The sequence below is a fragment of the Bubalus bubalis genome, chromosome 15 (assembly GCF_019923935.1).
Source record: "Bubalus bubalis isolate 160015118507 breed Murrah chromosome 15, NDDB_SH_1, whole genome shotgun sequence".
Taxonomy (NCBI): Eukaryota; Metazoa; Chordata; class Mammalia; order Artiodactyla; family Bovidae; genus Bubalus; species Bubalus bubalis.
In genome coordinates, this window is record NC_059171.1 from 55,013,293 (window position 1) to 55,029,344 (window position 16,052).

Sequence of the window (16,052 nt, forward strand, 5' to 3'; positions counted from 1 at the left end):
AAAGTGGGAAGGTTCTGAACACAAAGCTCCCATTTTACTCATGGACATCAGTTTCCAGTATATGTAGAGTATTGCCAATGAGGGGAGCTCATCCGAGCCTTTGGTACTCAGAGTTTTTACTAGGGCTTCATCACTTACTGGGCTTCCCTAGTACTCAGGGGTAAAGAATCTGCCTGCCAACATAGGAGACGTGGGTTCGATCCCTGGGTCGGCAAGATCCCCTGGAGAAGGAAATGGCAACCCATTCCAGTATTCTTGCCTGGAAGATCCCATGGACGGAAGAGCCTGGCAGGCTACAGTTTATAGGATTGCGAAAGTGTTGGACATGGCTGCCCTTAACTGATATATATAGTCATACAGTCTGCAAATCACCCTGTTAGACTGTCCACTGGCCAGAGCACCCAAGCAAACCAATCACTCCTATTGGGTAGGACATGTCAGGGACCTCCAAGTAGACAAGGGCAAAAGCCAGACCTCTGTTTGGGTAAAGTTAACTCTTGACTATGCAATTTACAATTACAGGCATTCTTGCTTTAGTTTATTATGTTTTATCAGCTTCATTATTATTAACTTATTTAGTAAAGGGTTGAAGCTTGTCCCCAGAATTTATTGTGATACATAATTGCATCAACTGCTTTTTTTCTTGTAATTTTTAAAATGCATATGTTTTGTAATTTATCACGTGAGTTTTCTGTATGTGAAGGTGTTAGTCGCTCAGTCATGTCCAGCTCTTTGCAACCTCATGGCCTGTAGCCTGCCAGGCTCCTCTGTCCATGGAATTCTCCAAGCAAGAATACTGGAGTGGGTCACCATTCCCTCCTCCAGGGGATCTTCCTGACCCAGGTGATCGAACCCAGATCTCCTGCATCACAGGCAGATTCTTGACCTTCTCAGCCACCAGGGAAGCCTGAGCTTTCCTTATAGTTTTTGCTAATGTTTTTCTTTACTTCCTTCTTGCATCTCTTGGGCACTTTATTGTAAATGCTGAATTCTTTCACCCTAGAAAGTGTGGGCTCTTGGGAAGGATGGCTGCAGATCTTTTGCTGTCTAAATGGGTTAAGGTCAAAAAGTCCTCAGGGACACAGCTGTAAATCGGTGGTGGTCATGCATGATGGCTTTGTGACCTAGTCTCATTGCCTTGGATTTAGAGCTACATAAGTAAGTAGTGTTACGCTTTTCTGTCGTTTTTAGTTTTGAAAAACAACAATAACAACTTTTTTTTGTTATTTTTTTGAAACAACTTCCATCATCTCAGGGTTTCTGAATGGACACCACCACTTACTTTTTTAAAAGTACCTTTTACCACTCTAGATTCAGCAGGAGACCAAATTTCAGTACCATACTAATAGCTGTTACCTACACAAGATAAATGATTGACAAGCTGGGGGTGTTTTTTGTTTCTAAGTCTTCTCTCTTTATTAAATTCTCTGTAGAAAGAACTAATGACACTTTAGGAACTTGCTCATTAGGCCTGGCATGAGCATTTGAGGCTTAGCTCCCATTTGTGTTGTATTTTTAGCTTCTTACTAGTGGAGTTCTGGTCTACCACAGAGTCATTAGGTGGGGTTGATGGCCCTGTGCTCTGATACAGTTGTTCTCTCTGCAGTGAATCAGCAGTAATCCAGACAGAAGTATACGTTGGGGCAGTGGTTCCCAACTTGGGGTTCCAAAGATTAATAAAGTTTCCAAAAATTGTTTGGGAGCTGATTTAGATAGTTATTGCTAATTGTTTCTCTTTTCCTCATTTATCCTGATGCAAATGGAAATGGCTTTCTTCATTTTGTTTTGCTGAATTCTAAAACCCATGGCAGCCCCTTGTCACTCCTTCAGTCTTTCATGCCTTTTCCCAGGGTCAGTTGGGAGAGGTGTTGGGGGTGCCTTAGGTGTTAGGTGCTTCAGGCATCTGGCCAGCGGGCTGACGAATGGACTACACAGGTCCTTCATGCTCAGGTCTTCTTGTGCTCAAGCTGGGTGTCATGCAGCCAGGATTGATCAGTGAGGACTTTGTCTGACATAGAGCAATGAGGTCTTGGTCCTAGACCATTTGGGGTTCCTCACCATTGTTTGGGAACTACTGGACTTTTTCCCTAATTTCTCTCTTTCTTAATAATTTATAGATCTTTTCCACTTATGAATGAAATTTAGGATCATTAAATTCCTGGAGATGAGGAAGCTTGAAGTGACCTGACATTTATTGGAATATTTATTGAGTCCCTTTGCTCCCTTATTTCTGAAGTGTTAGCAGGAAGAAGTTTGATTACTCTGTAACAGCAAGGATTCGAGAAAGAATTTACCTACTTATTTAACAAATAGGTGCAAGGCAGATGTACATTAATGAACAAGACAGATTCAGTCCCTTGTTCCAGACCTGAGCATTAGGGATGCAGTGATTCTCTTTTTCTGTGGTCCCTGGCCCACCATCAGATCACCTTGTTATCAATAGAAATGCATAATCTTGGGCTCCACTCCAGACCTACAGAACCGAAACTGTGAGGTGGGCCCAGCAATCTGTGTTGACGGGTCCTCCAGGTGACTCTGGTTTGAGCAGCACCACTGTAAGTGATAGCTGATTGGGTAAGCCATCAGGAGGATGGCTTGGAGGAAGTCATCACTCTTGCCCTGTGAGAATCCTGATGGGTTTTCACCTGGTCAGTTTTAGAAGAGGAAGAGCACTGGACTCCATGGACATAAGTCTTAGCTCTTGTGGTCTCCAGTGATGTCAGGCTGACAGTAATAATCTCAGAGCACACTGTGGAAGTTTAATCTTTGCTTGAACGTAGGAGTTTGCTATTAGTTCCAGCAGCTGTTACAAGGAATAGTTAATATTACTTCATTTCTCTTTGCTAGGGTCATAAAGATATGATTTGCTATATGCAAATTTTATTGATTTAAAAGATTTTATAAAATTGAATTATTATTGTAAGAGGTCAAACCAGTCATCCTAAAGAAAACCAACTCCAAATATTCACTGGAAGAACTGATGCCAAAGCTCCAATACTTGCCCACCTGATGCAGAGTCGACTCATTGGAAAAGACCCTGATGCTGGAAAAGATTGAAGACAAAAGGAGAAGGGCAGCAGAGGATGAAATGATTAGATAGTACCATTGACTCAACGGACATGAATTTGAGCATACTCTAGGAGATAGTGAAGGACAGAGGAGCCTGGTGTGCTACAGTCTATGGGTTTGCAGAGTTGAACACAACTTAGCAATCAAGCAACAATTATAAGAGATAGTTACTTGGAATTCAGGTTTTCTTTTTCCTTAAGCAATGTTATTTTAGAGAGATTTCATCCTAATGGCCCTATCTAGAATAACAGGTCTGCCATTATTGTGAAACTGAGGAGGTAAGATATTTTATTGCAATACCTGTAAAATTGTTGCAAGAAACAAGGAGAAGGTTAACTTTAGGGTGTGTAAATATATGTGATAAAGATTTGTGGAGAAGAATTATTTGGAGCTGTATGGAAGGATCCTCGGGGTGAGGTGTACCCACACTTAGTAGCTATGATTCTTGTCTCAGTTTGATGTTTGGCCCCACACCTGGAATTAGGGCCTTGCCCAGGCCCATAAAGGGAGAGAGGAAGCCCTCTCAGCCTCTGCAGGCTTGTTGGCAGGCCAGGGCCATGTAAAGAGCTGTAAATTGGGGCTGAGCAGACTTGTGCATGAGTCCAGATGGCTCCAATCACCATGTGCCGTATGTATGACTTCAGCAAATATTTGCAGGCCTCCTTCGTGCCAAGACACTTTTCTTCCCCCTAAACTTTAAACTTTTTATTCTGTATTGGGGGATCGCCAATTAACAATGTTGTGGTAGTTTCAGGTGAACAACTCAGGGACTCAGCCATGCATATGCATGTATCCATTCTCCCCCAAACCCCGCTCCCATCCAGGCTGCCACATGACATTAAGCAGAGTTCCCTGTGCTATACAGTAGGTCCTTGTTGGTTATCCATTTTAAATACAGCAGTGTGTACATGTCCATTCCGAAGTCTGTAACTATCCCTTCTCCCAGCCTCATTAAGTTCATTTTATTTGCATCTTCATAGATGGACCTAGAGAGTGTCATACTTAGTGAAGTAAATCAGACCGAGGGGGAGAAATATCATATGACATCTGTTATATGTGGAATCTAGAAAAAGATGATACTAGTGAACTTACAAAACAGAAATTCTCCAAGACACTTTTTATGGGCAAGGAAACAGAGGCCCAGATGTTTGATGACTATCCTCAGATCAAAGGTTTTGAAACTTGAATTGAGGTCTCTTGAGTCTGAAATGGGCTACACACTTGTAAGTGTGATGGCTTGGTTTCCAATATTCCCAAGAAGGGCCTCCAGTCACTCTCCCTCTCTGAAAACAACAGAAGAAGCTTCTGAAATATTTGTCTAGGAAATCTGTATGCTGGTTGGTGATCTATCTTAAACCCCTATCAACAGATGATTCTTTATCATTCAACATTTTAGTTAGTACTGACTTCAGCAGGACAGATCCTTGAAGGGAGGAATGACTCTTGGTCCGGGCACCTAAGACCCTGGTCAGTTTTGCTTAGGTGTCCCTGCTGCTCTGTTCACTCTGTCCAGGCTCTGGGCCATTGAATATTGGCATCATAGGTTCTGACTCCTTTTCAGGACATTTATCTGTTTCATTTGTGTGTGAAGTATTCAGTTTGACTGAAAAAATTCAAGACTCATAAACAACTTTTAAAGGTTGCTGCCTCGCTCTAGATACAGTGTGTGCTAAATTAATTTAGTGTATTGATCAGAGCTCTGATGAAGTCTGTGAGCTGCTAAACTGGGAAAGATTGAAAGCAGTATGACAAGGGGGTGGCAGAGGATGAGGTGGTTAGATAGCATCACGGACTCAGTGGACATGTGTGTGCTAAGTTGCTTCAGTCATGTCCAACTCTGAGACCCTATGGACCATAGTCTGCCTGGCTCCTCTTTCCATGGAGTTCTCCAGGCAAGAATACTGGAGTGGATTGCCATGCCCTCCTCCTGGGGATCTTCCTGACCCAGGAATCAAACCTGCGTCTCTTACATCTCCTGCACTGGCAGGTGGGTTCTTTACCACTAGCGCATGGATTTGAGCAAACTCCAGGAGACAGTGGAGAACAGAGAAGGCTGGTGTGCTGCAGTCCATGGGGTCACAGAGTCAGACATGACTTAGCAACTGAAAAACAACAACAAATCTTAAATCAGTGAATAAACTGAGCTGGTTTTATTTCCCAGAAGAGAATATTTGGAGAGGGGGGTAGGGAGAAGATGAAAAAAAAATCAGAATACAGTTATGCAGTCTCTTTCCAGTTTCATGAGATGATTTATCTAGTGTTTCCTAGATTATTTTCTTACTGGTGAAGAGTTCCTTCTTTCCCTGTCTACTCCCCTGCCCACCATGTCTTCCTCCCCAGCTCTCTCTCCCTCCTTCTCTAGGAAACAATTTTTTATTGTCACTTTATTTTTGCTGTTGAGGGAATTAGTCTTGGGAAGGTATTGTCTGTGATTCAGAATTCTAGAGCATTGATTCATTTCTTACTTTTTAGGGCTCTGTTTCATTAGGACAAACTAAATAATGGACTTTTCACATAGGCATTGGATTAGATTCTCAAGGGTCAATTCAAGCTGTTGCTGGGCATGGGGCTACATTTTATAGCAAGACTTATTTCAGTTTTGAATGATTTGGTATTTGGCTAAAAGCACTGAAGACTGATTTCAGAAAACCCAAACTGACAGCACATTTGTTCCTCTTTTTTATGTTTTAAGCATGCTTGATTTTTTTTTTTTTTTTTTTTTAGATTTTGGAGTTGGGGAATAGGATCAACCCAGAAAGGGATCCCAGAAGTGGGAGAAAGGCTGTCATACTCTTAGCAGAGCATTTCAGCCCAAGTGATTAGCAGTATTTGGCCCTGAGGAAGAGGCCTCTAAAAATAACTGGTGAGCAGAGTTTGCAATCAGGTCCAATTTCAGCTCTAGAGGCCTTGCCCAAGCAACTGCTGGCCTGTCCACAGCGCCAGTAGGTAGCAAACGGCCTGTGTCGTGCCTGATACCTGCTCACAGGGCTTTGGTTTTTTTTTCCTTCCATATATATTATTCATGGATTGAAGAAATCAAAATGGCAGAAGGTAAAGTTATATTTTTGTTCTTTGGGTTAAAAGTGGTTTGGAAACAAGACGGCAGTTTTTAGCTTGATTTTCAGTTGTGCGCTGTTCAGATATTTTTGGCTAAGTGCTTTGACTGCATCTTCTATGTTTTCCATTTCAAACTCCTGGAGATCTCAGTGTTTCAAGTAGTTTAATTTTTCATGGACCAATCTGTCTTTAATATTAATGTTAAGTTTTAGAGTCTTAACCTAAAATATCTTTTATTGTATTGTAATATCAGGGACAACATTTTAACAAACTTCAGATAAATGAATAAGTGGTTTGTTTTGGTCTTAGAATTTAATTGCAGTGATTTTAATGAATTGTGCTCATTTAGATTTCATATAAAATTTTAGGAAATTTAAGGGCTTTATGATTCCTGTCTTGTATTAATGAACATACTTAGTTGGCTGAAGCAGAGCCTTATATGTGGAAATGGACCTAATTTTTGTGAAGCAGATGACAAATGCAAAGAAAGGACTTAGGGATTTTATTTTGTTTTTTCAAATTGAATAATTAACCTTCAACTGTTCTTTAATGGTGTGTTGATTTACATTTTTGTATGTGTTTGTTTTTGCTTTTCTTTGTGAATTAATATAGTCTTTTTAATGGAAGGCAAGTTGTATTGGCTCATTATGTCAAAAATGTGTTTAAGAAACATAAAATAGACATGTTGAAACTGCTTCCAGCTCTCAGCTACCTAAGCAGTCACTGGAAGGATTCTATTATTAGTGTGGAGAATATGAGTCTCTCTGCTTTGAACACTGTTTTAAATAAATGGTGAAAATGGATCACTTGACCATCCTGATAAAGAAGAATATGAGATCTGTTTCTGATTTTTAGTTCTTTTTTAAGGCACTTCTCCCCTTCTCCATGGATTGCTTAATCTACAGAGTGAAGGAAAGTCAGCTGTTACTTCTGACCCACTTTTATAACAGTTCTTGGCTCCAAGGGGGTGATATTCTGTAATGCAAAAAAGTAATCAGTTTGATGAATTGCTTTTATGGTTTTTTAAAACTTTAAATGTATATACAGTCTTGGAGTATAAATATGACATCCCTAAAATAATGCTTACCAAAGCTCATTAAATGGTTGATTTGTAATTCACTTATAGTTCGAGTTACATAATTGACCAGATGCTGGGGTACATCTTCTATTTTGCCTTTCCTTAATCACATAAAATTTCTGCTTCATCTTATCTTAGAAAAGAAGGACAAACTACTAGATGTTTTTCCAGAATATGTTTGGAGCAGAGTACTAGTTTCTTGGGGAGTTTTAAACTCTCTAGAAGGGTTTATCTTACTATGGTCTTTTTAGTTTGGTTGGACAGAAACCCATCTGCCCTTTGGGACTAAGCACACCATATTCACAAAGTGGCATATCAAGAATGTGTTATTTGGTGTCAGTTTAAAAGTTCCACTAAAAAGATGGTTCAGGAAAGACACCTTTCTATAATTTACTGTTTTGTTCCTTCATGGAATTAGTAAATAATAACAGTAAAAAGATGGATGCTACTGGAGTAATACCTAATTTATTTGACATTATGAAGGGATGGATAAAATAATGCTAATCATTTCATGTTCTAGCTAAGTAACGTTTACCCTTTCTTTGACATTTACCTTTTAAGCGATAAATCCATTTAATTAAAAAAAATTTGAATAAAAATCTTTCCAAAATTTGTTATACATTTTTTGCACTGTTAAACAGTTTGAAACAATGGTTTAATGGCAGAATTAACTTGAATGTCATTATTACTTTGTACTAAAAGATTATTTTAATAGTTAAGGACTATAAGTTTTATAGTTAAGGTCTGGTCACCAATGAGCATCAATCATAAATGGCTTCCTGCCATTCTTTTCAAGTTCTTATGTCTACTCTTGCTAGATTCACATATTTTCTAGGCACTTTCTTCCATCAGCATGTTACTGCTTTAACTCCTTTGGGTTAGGCTGTCTTTAATGTCTATTTAATTTTGTTCAATGAGTTAGGAAACTTTTTTTTTTTTTTTTATTGGCGTCTAGTTGATTTGCAGTGTTGTGTTGGTTTCAGGTATACAGCAGAGTGTAATTATGCATATACATATATCCATTCTTTTTTAGGTTCTTTTCTCGTACAGTTTATCACAGAATATTGAGTAGAGTCCCCTGTGCTATACAGTAGGTCCTTATTGGTTGTCTATCTTATATATAATAGTATGTGTGTGTTCATCTCAAGCTCCTGTTTTATCCCCTGCCCTCCAACCCTGTAAGTTAGGAAACTTGATTGAAGTTGTTAGAATCCTCTAAAATGAATATTGGCGAAGGAAATGGCAACCAACTCCAGTATTCTTGCCAGGCAAGTGCCATGGACAGAGGGGCCTGGTGGGCTAGAGTTCATGGGGTTGCAAAGAGTTGGGCGGAACTTAGGGACTGAACAACAACATAAAGTATATTAAATGTATCAAATGTGATACATGACAGTTCTGGTGAGCAGGACCTTGCAAAGGTGTTTCTGCATCGAGACGGATTTGAAAACCTTCCCCTGCGTCTGTGGGTCCCAGTGGATCCTCTGTAGAAGGAGCACTGAACTGCACCGCTTGGCTTCTCTTCTTCCCTGACCTCTATTTCCTATAAATAGTTTCCTTCCTTCTGTGTCTCTCTGCCTAAGAATATGGAGCATTTTGGGGAAAGCTTTTTTCTACGACAGTTAGAGTTTTCCAGATTCTACAGAAACTATAGCAGGAAAAAAGGCTTTGGCTACCTCTGTGGTCTTATTAAGCTGTTGATAGACTCTGAACTTTGAAGGAGGTTCTATTTAGTTTGTTTGGATACAGAACTTGGAACACACAAAGCAATTTTAATTTTAAAAATAGTCATTAGTAGTTTATTTCTTTCATTACTTCATTAGGGTCTTAGGTATGTGGTTTTGTGTCGAACCATAAGTCTTTTCCATTTTCACAATCTTTGTGTAACATGATTTAAGAATTTCAGCGACAACTAACTTTGAAGTGATTTAGCATTGTAAGCACTATCAAATTCCTGGAGAAATATTTCAGTGATAAGAGGTTCAATAAAGCTTTTTCTTCTTATATAATGACATTTTCCCTCTTTTATTTTTTAACAGAGACGAAGCAGGGAGGACCCAAGAACGGGAGGAAAGGAGGACTTTCTGGAAGTTCATTTTTCACATGGTTTATGGTCATCGCACTGCTCGGAGTCTGGACATCAGTAGCTGTGGTCTGGTTTGATCTTGTTGATTATGAAGAAGTGTTAGGTAAGGGTCTTCATGTTGTTTCTTTTTAGTGCTGTTAATTTCTGTAGCCTTCCAGTGGTTCTCAGAAGGGAAGGAAGAAAAGGGGACGTTGGCAGGGTTAGCTTGGAGTGATGGCTTCAACTTCTTTCAACTTCTTTGAACATGATCTGTTGAAGTAAAAATAGACTTACATTGTTTGTACAGAAAAATTGTATCAAACAGTACACACTCCCATGACATGGAATAGTCTATCATTTCTATTCCATTTTGTTATATTATGAATTTTTAAAATAGGTCATGAGCCACTGAATGTATTCAAGGACCCGTGAATGGATCATAAACAAAACTGGCAAGACCCTGACTTAAAGAGAGCATTTCAAAGCACACCTCTCTGTGTCCTCATTGAAATTGTGGGAGGATACGTATGTGTGTGAGTTCATATGTAGGTGTACCCTGTGTGCTGTTTGGAGGAAGTTGTCGTGTTACTTCTGATAGCTGTCTTCCTTCCTTCTCCTTTTCCCCTTTCTCTCCGCATAATCACTGCAGTTTTTCATGATTTTTTTACTTTGATGATTCTTTTGTTTCATTTGATCAAGTCTTTTTTTTTTTGTAATTGAGGTAAAATTCACCTGACATAAAATTCAACATTGTAAATACGTAAAAACATAGAGTTCACTGGTTTTTAACTTTTTGTGCTATCATCATTATTAATTTCAGAATATTTAAGCGCAAGTAACAATTTTGTGTTTTTACATGCATGCAGCCAAAGCAAAGGACTTCCGTTATAACTTGTCAGAGGTACTTCAAGGTAGGCTCTTGGAGTTGAATTTTAAGTCTACTTGTGTTAGTCTCTAAAACTGCACCCTTAGGCTATTATTTTAGTTATCACCTGCATTAGAGAATGTAAGTGATAGGACCAATTTTCCCTTTTAAATTTCTCAGAAAGTATAGAGTTTCTGGTTTTTTTTAATGTTATTTGAACTGTACTATATGTAGCTTCAACTGCAGACCAGTGCTTTTCATTTATGTTTTCTTAGATATAGAAATGAGAACTTCCTTATCTCTCTCACTATTATCATTTTCAGTATATGTGTGCTTTGTAAACCAGACTTCTACATAGCAAGTTAAATATTTTCCTAAGTAGGACATAGCAAGTTAAATGTTTTCCTAAGGGCTCTGGGAGGGTCCAGGTTGGTCATACCTATTCTACTCCCAAAGTTCTTCATGCTGTTATGCAATGTGTTAATTTACTTTTTAATAAGAAATGGCAGCAGTGTTGCCAACTAGTATTTTAGTACTGATACTGTATTTGTGAATGTGGTTTAAAATATTGTTTAAAAATGTGAAATTAATAAACCTCTTCACATCCATTGTCCAGTGATGAATTATAAATCATGTTGATTTTTGGATGTTTTTAGGAAATTGAATGTATTTGACTCACATTTGAAATGCTGAACATAACAGTGCTCTGAGATGATAAAACTTTATTATGCCTTAAAATTCATACTTACTGTTTTTGAAGGAGGAACTCTCTGCTTATATTGGCTTTTCAGCTTGTCTGTTTTAAGTCTTTTCTTTTTGTTTTTCCTTAGTACTAGGTGACTGGTGCTAATTATGTTTTTAAGTAAGATAACTGTAAGTGTTCCTTTGTAATTTCAAAAGGCCAGTTTTACATACTGTATTTCCAGAACAGTCTTTTTTTAAAGGTTGATTCATGATGCTTGTCATAGTCCTTATTATTAGATATAATCTATCCTTTTATTTTTAGTACTTGTACTTGATGTGAATTACATATAATCTTTGAGACTCTGTGGGTATTTAGTTTTGAATATTGATAATATGAGAAATTCTATATTAGAAACATTAAATTTCATGTAACTATTAGAAGTGGATCCATATTGTTCCTTATATATGTTGAAATTTTTATCTAAAATATTTTTAGCAATAAAATTTAAAAATATTATTCTGAAATGATTAAATGTCAGGGTATTGTTAAACCCTGAAAGAAAATATTATCTCAGTTATTTCTTATATTTGTTAGGTGAATGTTTCCTTAATCTCTAAGTGAACTGTCTTCATTTTTAAGTGAGATTATCATTTAGCACAACTTTTCTTAATGAAAGGAGCAAAGAGTTGCCTTGCTTGGTAGCATTAATAACTAATACGCAGGACTGTAAGGAGTAGTAACACCTTATTAAATTTGGCTTCCCTTTTGTTCCCATATCCTTCTCTGCTTCTCCTCTTGTAGGAAAGCTTGGAATCTATGATGCTGATGGTGATGGAGATTTTGATGTGGATGATGCCAAAGTTTTATTAGGCAAGTACACTTTTTTTTTTTTAAGTTAGTGGTGCTAAAATATTGGAAGCAAAATAATATTTAAATTTTAATAATGTCTGTGTTAATCATTTACATTTTATGGAAGATGTTTTCCCACACTATATATTCTTGTTAGGATGAAATGAATAGCATAATTATTTTTCCATAAACTCTCACATTTCAAGTTACTTTTGCAAATAGATAAGTATACAGCTCCTGCACAGATGTTCTTAATTGGTAATAGCATTTCATGTGTGTTTTTAGATTTAAAGCACTTTATATTTTGAATATAGCATTTGAAAATTTAATGTCCTAGTCTGTTTTCAGATATGGTAATTGCAGCCATTCTTTAGCATCATTTGACATATTTCATGTCCATTTGAAAGTGTGAATTTCTAAAAGCTTACATAAATTCATTTTGAAATAAAGTAGCGGTAGTAAACGTCTCAAAATGTCCTATGAAGGTTTGGAAGGTAACATTAAAATACAAACTAGTAGTCTTTGGCCAGATTTCTTGATTTTTTTTTTTTTTTTTTTTTTTTAAGTCTTGACCCTTCTTTTTTATCACCAGAAATGCCTGTCTTAATCATTGAGATGTTTTTTGTGGTAAAGAGGTGATATTTTTTCATTTAACATGCTGTTATGCTATAAAAGATGGTGCTAATTTTAATATACAAATTTTATATAATCTGGCCTGATGAGATATGTATTTCTGCTAGTTAAACAGCATCTTTTCCTTTGTTTAGTATATAGCGTAGTGTGTATCAAAATACTTTATACTGAAGTCTTTAGAAAAATAGCAAATATGGTAAGGTATTACATACTAAGCTTAATAGAATAATAGCACAAAGAAATTCTTGCACAATTTTGTATATATTTTATGGATATGAAAAAATGGGAGATACTACATCTGTAACTGATGAAATATAATAAAAGTTTTTAATTTTGACTTTACTGTATGTCATCTTGTTACTGCTCAGTGAGAATTATATTTGCTACTTAACAGTGAAAGCTTTCAGTACCCATGGAATTTCTTTTCCTGTCTTAACCATAATAGAATTGTCTATATAATTTTGTCATTACATATCTAAATTTGGGTTTCTATAAATACAGTAAGTCCTCAGAAGACTATAATCCTTGGCATGTGAAAGAAAGAAAATCATATAAAACTTATATCAGAACAGTGCTGATTTGCTTGCCTTTAAGTGGTTAATTACTCTATTTTATTACTTTTCTGTAAATGACAAATTCTGAATAGCAGGGCTTTTTATTTTAAAAATAGCTTCATATGGGCCAAGTTTCCTTGTTTTAGAAATAATCTTACCTACTACATTTGGTTGTTTTTTTGTTTTTATTTTTTTTTAAGGTGCTTAAAATCAGCTATCTGGTCTATTAGGAAACACCAGCTATTAAAAATTAAAATGATATGTCTTCTATAGCACATATTATTTCTACTGCAAATTCACATTAATAAGTTGATTTTTAGAATTTTAGATTTCAAAAATTTTTTCCCCTTAGTATTTTTAAGCAGCCATTAAGAGTTTAACTGTAATTTAGAACATTCTCATTTGCGGGTAGCCACGTATGTGGAATGGGCAAATGGTAACCTGATCTTTTCATAAGAATCATATACTGGGAGTAGAACCCAGTTGGTTAACGTGAAGATTCATTTGGTAATTTGACGATTACATGCAAAAAGGCTATGACACACTATTTTACTGTACTGTGTGTGCTAATTCACAGTTGGGTTGTGGCTTTGGTAAAGATGAAGGACAAGAATGTGAACTGTTTGTCCTCTAACCTTATTCTATAGCATTTGAATTCTCTGCATGAAATACGACCTTGATGGGAATTGAATTTTATGACTAAAGTTCTTTTCTACGTTGTGAGGTTGTTGTCGCTGAGTTGTGCCTCTGTTACTGGAAGGTGATTGCAAGAACCAGGTGAATTTTGGGGGGCTCAGGCGTTGCTGGGCTCTGTATGTTCAGGGAGAGATTATGGAGGAGCAGATTGTATACCCCAAAAAGAGCTAGACCTTGGGATATGCTCTGCTTGGAGAAACTGAAGCTCTAGTGTAAAAGCTTTGGATTAAGGCAGAGGGAATGCCCAAGAGGGATGAGAGGAGGAAGTCAGAGCTTAGGTGAGAGCTTGGCAGGGCAGGTGTGATAATATTCCTAGTTATGCTGAACTTCCATAGGTTTGGCATTTATTTCATTAGTATTTCTTCCTGGAGTCTTAAATTTGCATGTATTTAAATTTGACCCATTTCAGGAAATGTATACATTCATATTTAGATTTCTTTCACATTTCAAAGTTTGGCTTTTCTTTTAAAATATAAAGAGAAAATGAAATACGTGAGCATATCAAGATCAATAGCTGTCATTCATTTTATTATTTATTTCTGGCCATGGCCCTTATGGTATACTTTGAAAATGTTCTAAACCTGGTCTTGTTTATATGGCTTCCTAGTTTTGTGGCCAAATTATCTAAAATAAATGTCTTTGATTTAGGTTTGGATGATTGAAAGTTATACTGTCCCAAAATGTATTCTTTGAAAATATGTTTCCCAGATGAAATCAATAGGAAAGAGGAATAAATACTGAGTAACATTTTCTTAGAGTAACATTGCTTCAGGAGTAACATTTTCTTAGAGTAACATGACACATGGTTATCCTTTTGTCCTGCTACTGGTACTCAGCTGGCATCAGGTATGGCTAGAGAACAAAAGGGAAGGTAACTCTTAGAGCCTTGACAAATATTTGTAGATTGACAGGTGCATGAGTGTGCAGAAGGGAAGGCTGGCTGTTGCCCCGTCAAAGGCACTCACACCCTGCTCCTTGGTTCAGGCCTTCTCTTAGAGAGAAAGAATTGTGTACCCAGAACCACAGAAAGGTTGCATAGTTGGGTAATTAGTTTTTTTCAAATGTTTCTGCCCATTTGTCGCATACTTCAGCCTGTCATCCTGGGGGGTAGTAAAGTTTTATATTTTATATTCAATATTTGAAATTACTTATACTGGAAAATGGAGAACAAGAAATATATTTATTCTATGTGTTAGTCACTCAGTTGTGTCTGACTCTTTGCAACCCCATGGACTGTAACCTGCCAGGCTCCTCCGTCCATGGGATTTTCCAGACAAGAATATTAGCGTGGGTTGCCATTTCTTGCCCAGGGATTGAACCCAGGTCTCCCGCATTGCAGGCAGACTCTTTCCACTTGAGCCACAGGGGATGCGCATTTATTCTAAATACACAGCTTCTATGTGTAGCTTCTTTTTGAACAAGAAGAAACAATGTTATTTCCATAGAGTCTTGACTGGGAAGACAGATCTCTGTTCAAAGCTTTTGTTAACTCTTCAATTCAGTGAAGAGACATTCTGGGTTGATCAAAAAGTTATGTAAATACCAACTATAGTTTGTGTCCCCCACCCCACCCCAAATACATGAAGAATGGCGCAGTGTAGTTCTTCTGTGGACTAATACAGAGAAAGTTCACTATAACCTTTAATATTAGACTAGTTGTCTTATTATTATCCCTTACCTGCCAATCTCGATTGCCAGTAGTTATGCTTTGTGGACAGATTTTGTATTGCCAAAGCCAGGAATACCGAATTAGATGGTTCTAACCTGTAAAGCTCTACAGTCATGGATGTTCACATTTCTTACAGCCAGAACCCTCCAGCCTGATTTTTTTTTTTTTTTCACCCTGTCAAAATTATAGAGATTGACAGTGTTTGTGGACTTTGAGACCTGCTGGAGGCAAGAGACTGGTCATACTCAAAGCCAATTCTTCACAGGAACACAGCAAATGATAAAAACAATATATATGTTGCTTTCTTTCCATCATGGGGGTCTGATGGGGGCCAAGACTTAAAAATAACAGGCATCAGGGGTCTTTGCAGTAGAAGCTAACTTCAGGAGCTGATAAGTGGAGAACTCTGGAATGTTCCCAGTGCAGGTGACTGATCACGTTTCATATTGGTAGGCTGAACGAATCATTATTAATTCTGGCTGACTCTTATTATTTGTCAGAATTATAGGACCATGAATCAAGTAATCACAGCATAATAAAGCTGACATTTTACAGTGTTAAAATTTGATTATCTGGTAGAATTGGAGCGCACTGGTACTCATTTATTGAAGCTGAACAGTAAGCCTGCTAATCATGTTAATTCCAGAGTTTCCTAAATTAACTCCAGCTCCTAAAGGGAAAAAAATTGATGAAACAAATGTTTCTATTTTCAGTGAATATTTATTGGTGTATGTAAATATTTGTATAATCAACTCTCGATAATATCTGGGTGCTAAATGAGGCGAGGTGGGGCTTGTCAAAAGTGTCTTTTTATCCTCATATTACTTTTACTCAC

General features: G+C 37.2%; 1 protein-coding gene across 10 annotated transcripts in view; it reads left to right on the plus strand.

Moving 5' to 3' along the window:
* ASPH (aspartate beta-hydroxylase) overlaps positions 1-16,052 on the plus strand; it is a 185,143-nt gene that overhangs the window by 19,588 nt on the left and 149,503 nt on the right. For 7 of the 10 annotated variants that reach the window (XM_025265354.3, XM_045162814.1, XM_044928748.2 and 4 more), the window contains exons 2-4: positions 9,241-9,390; positions 10,133-10,177; positions 11,618-11,686. In XM_025265354.3, coding sequence (XP_025121139.3) covers positions 9,241-9,390; positions 10,133-10,177; positions 11,618-11,686 — 264 coding nt within the window. Of the gene's footprint in view, positions 1-5,956; positions 6,121-9,240; positions 9,391-10,132; positions 10,178-11,617; positions 11,687-16,052 lie in introns of those variants that run through there. The other 3 variants (XM_044928749.2, XM_045162811.1, XM_045162815.1) reach the window with 2 other exon arrangements.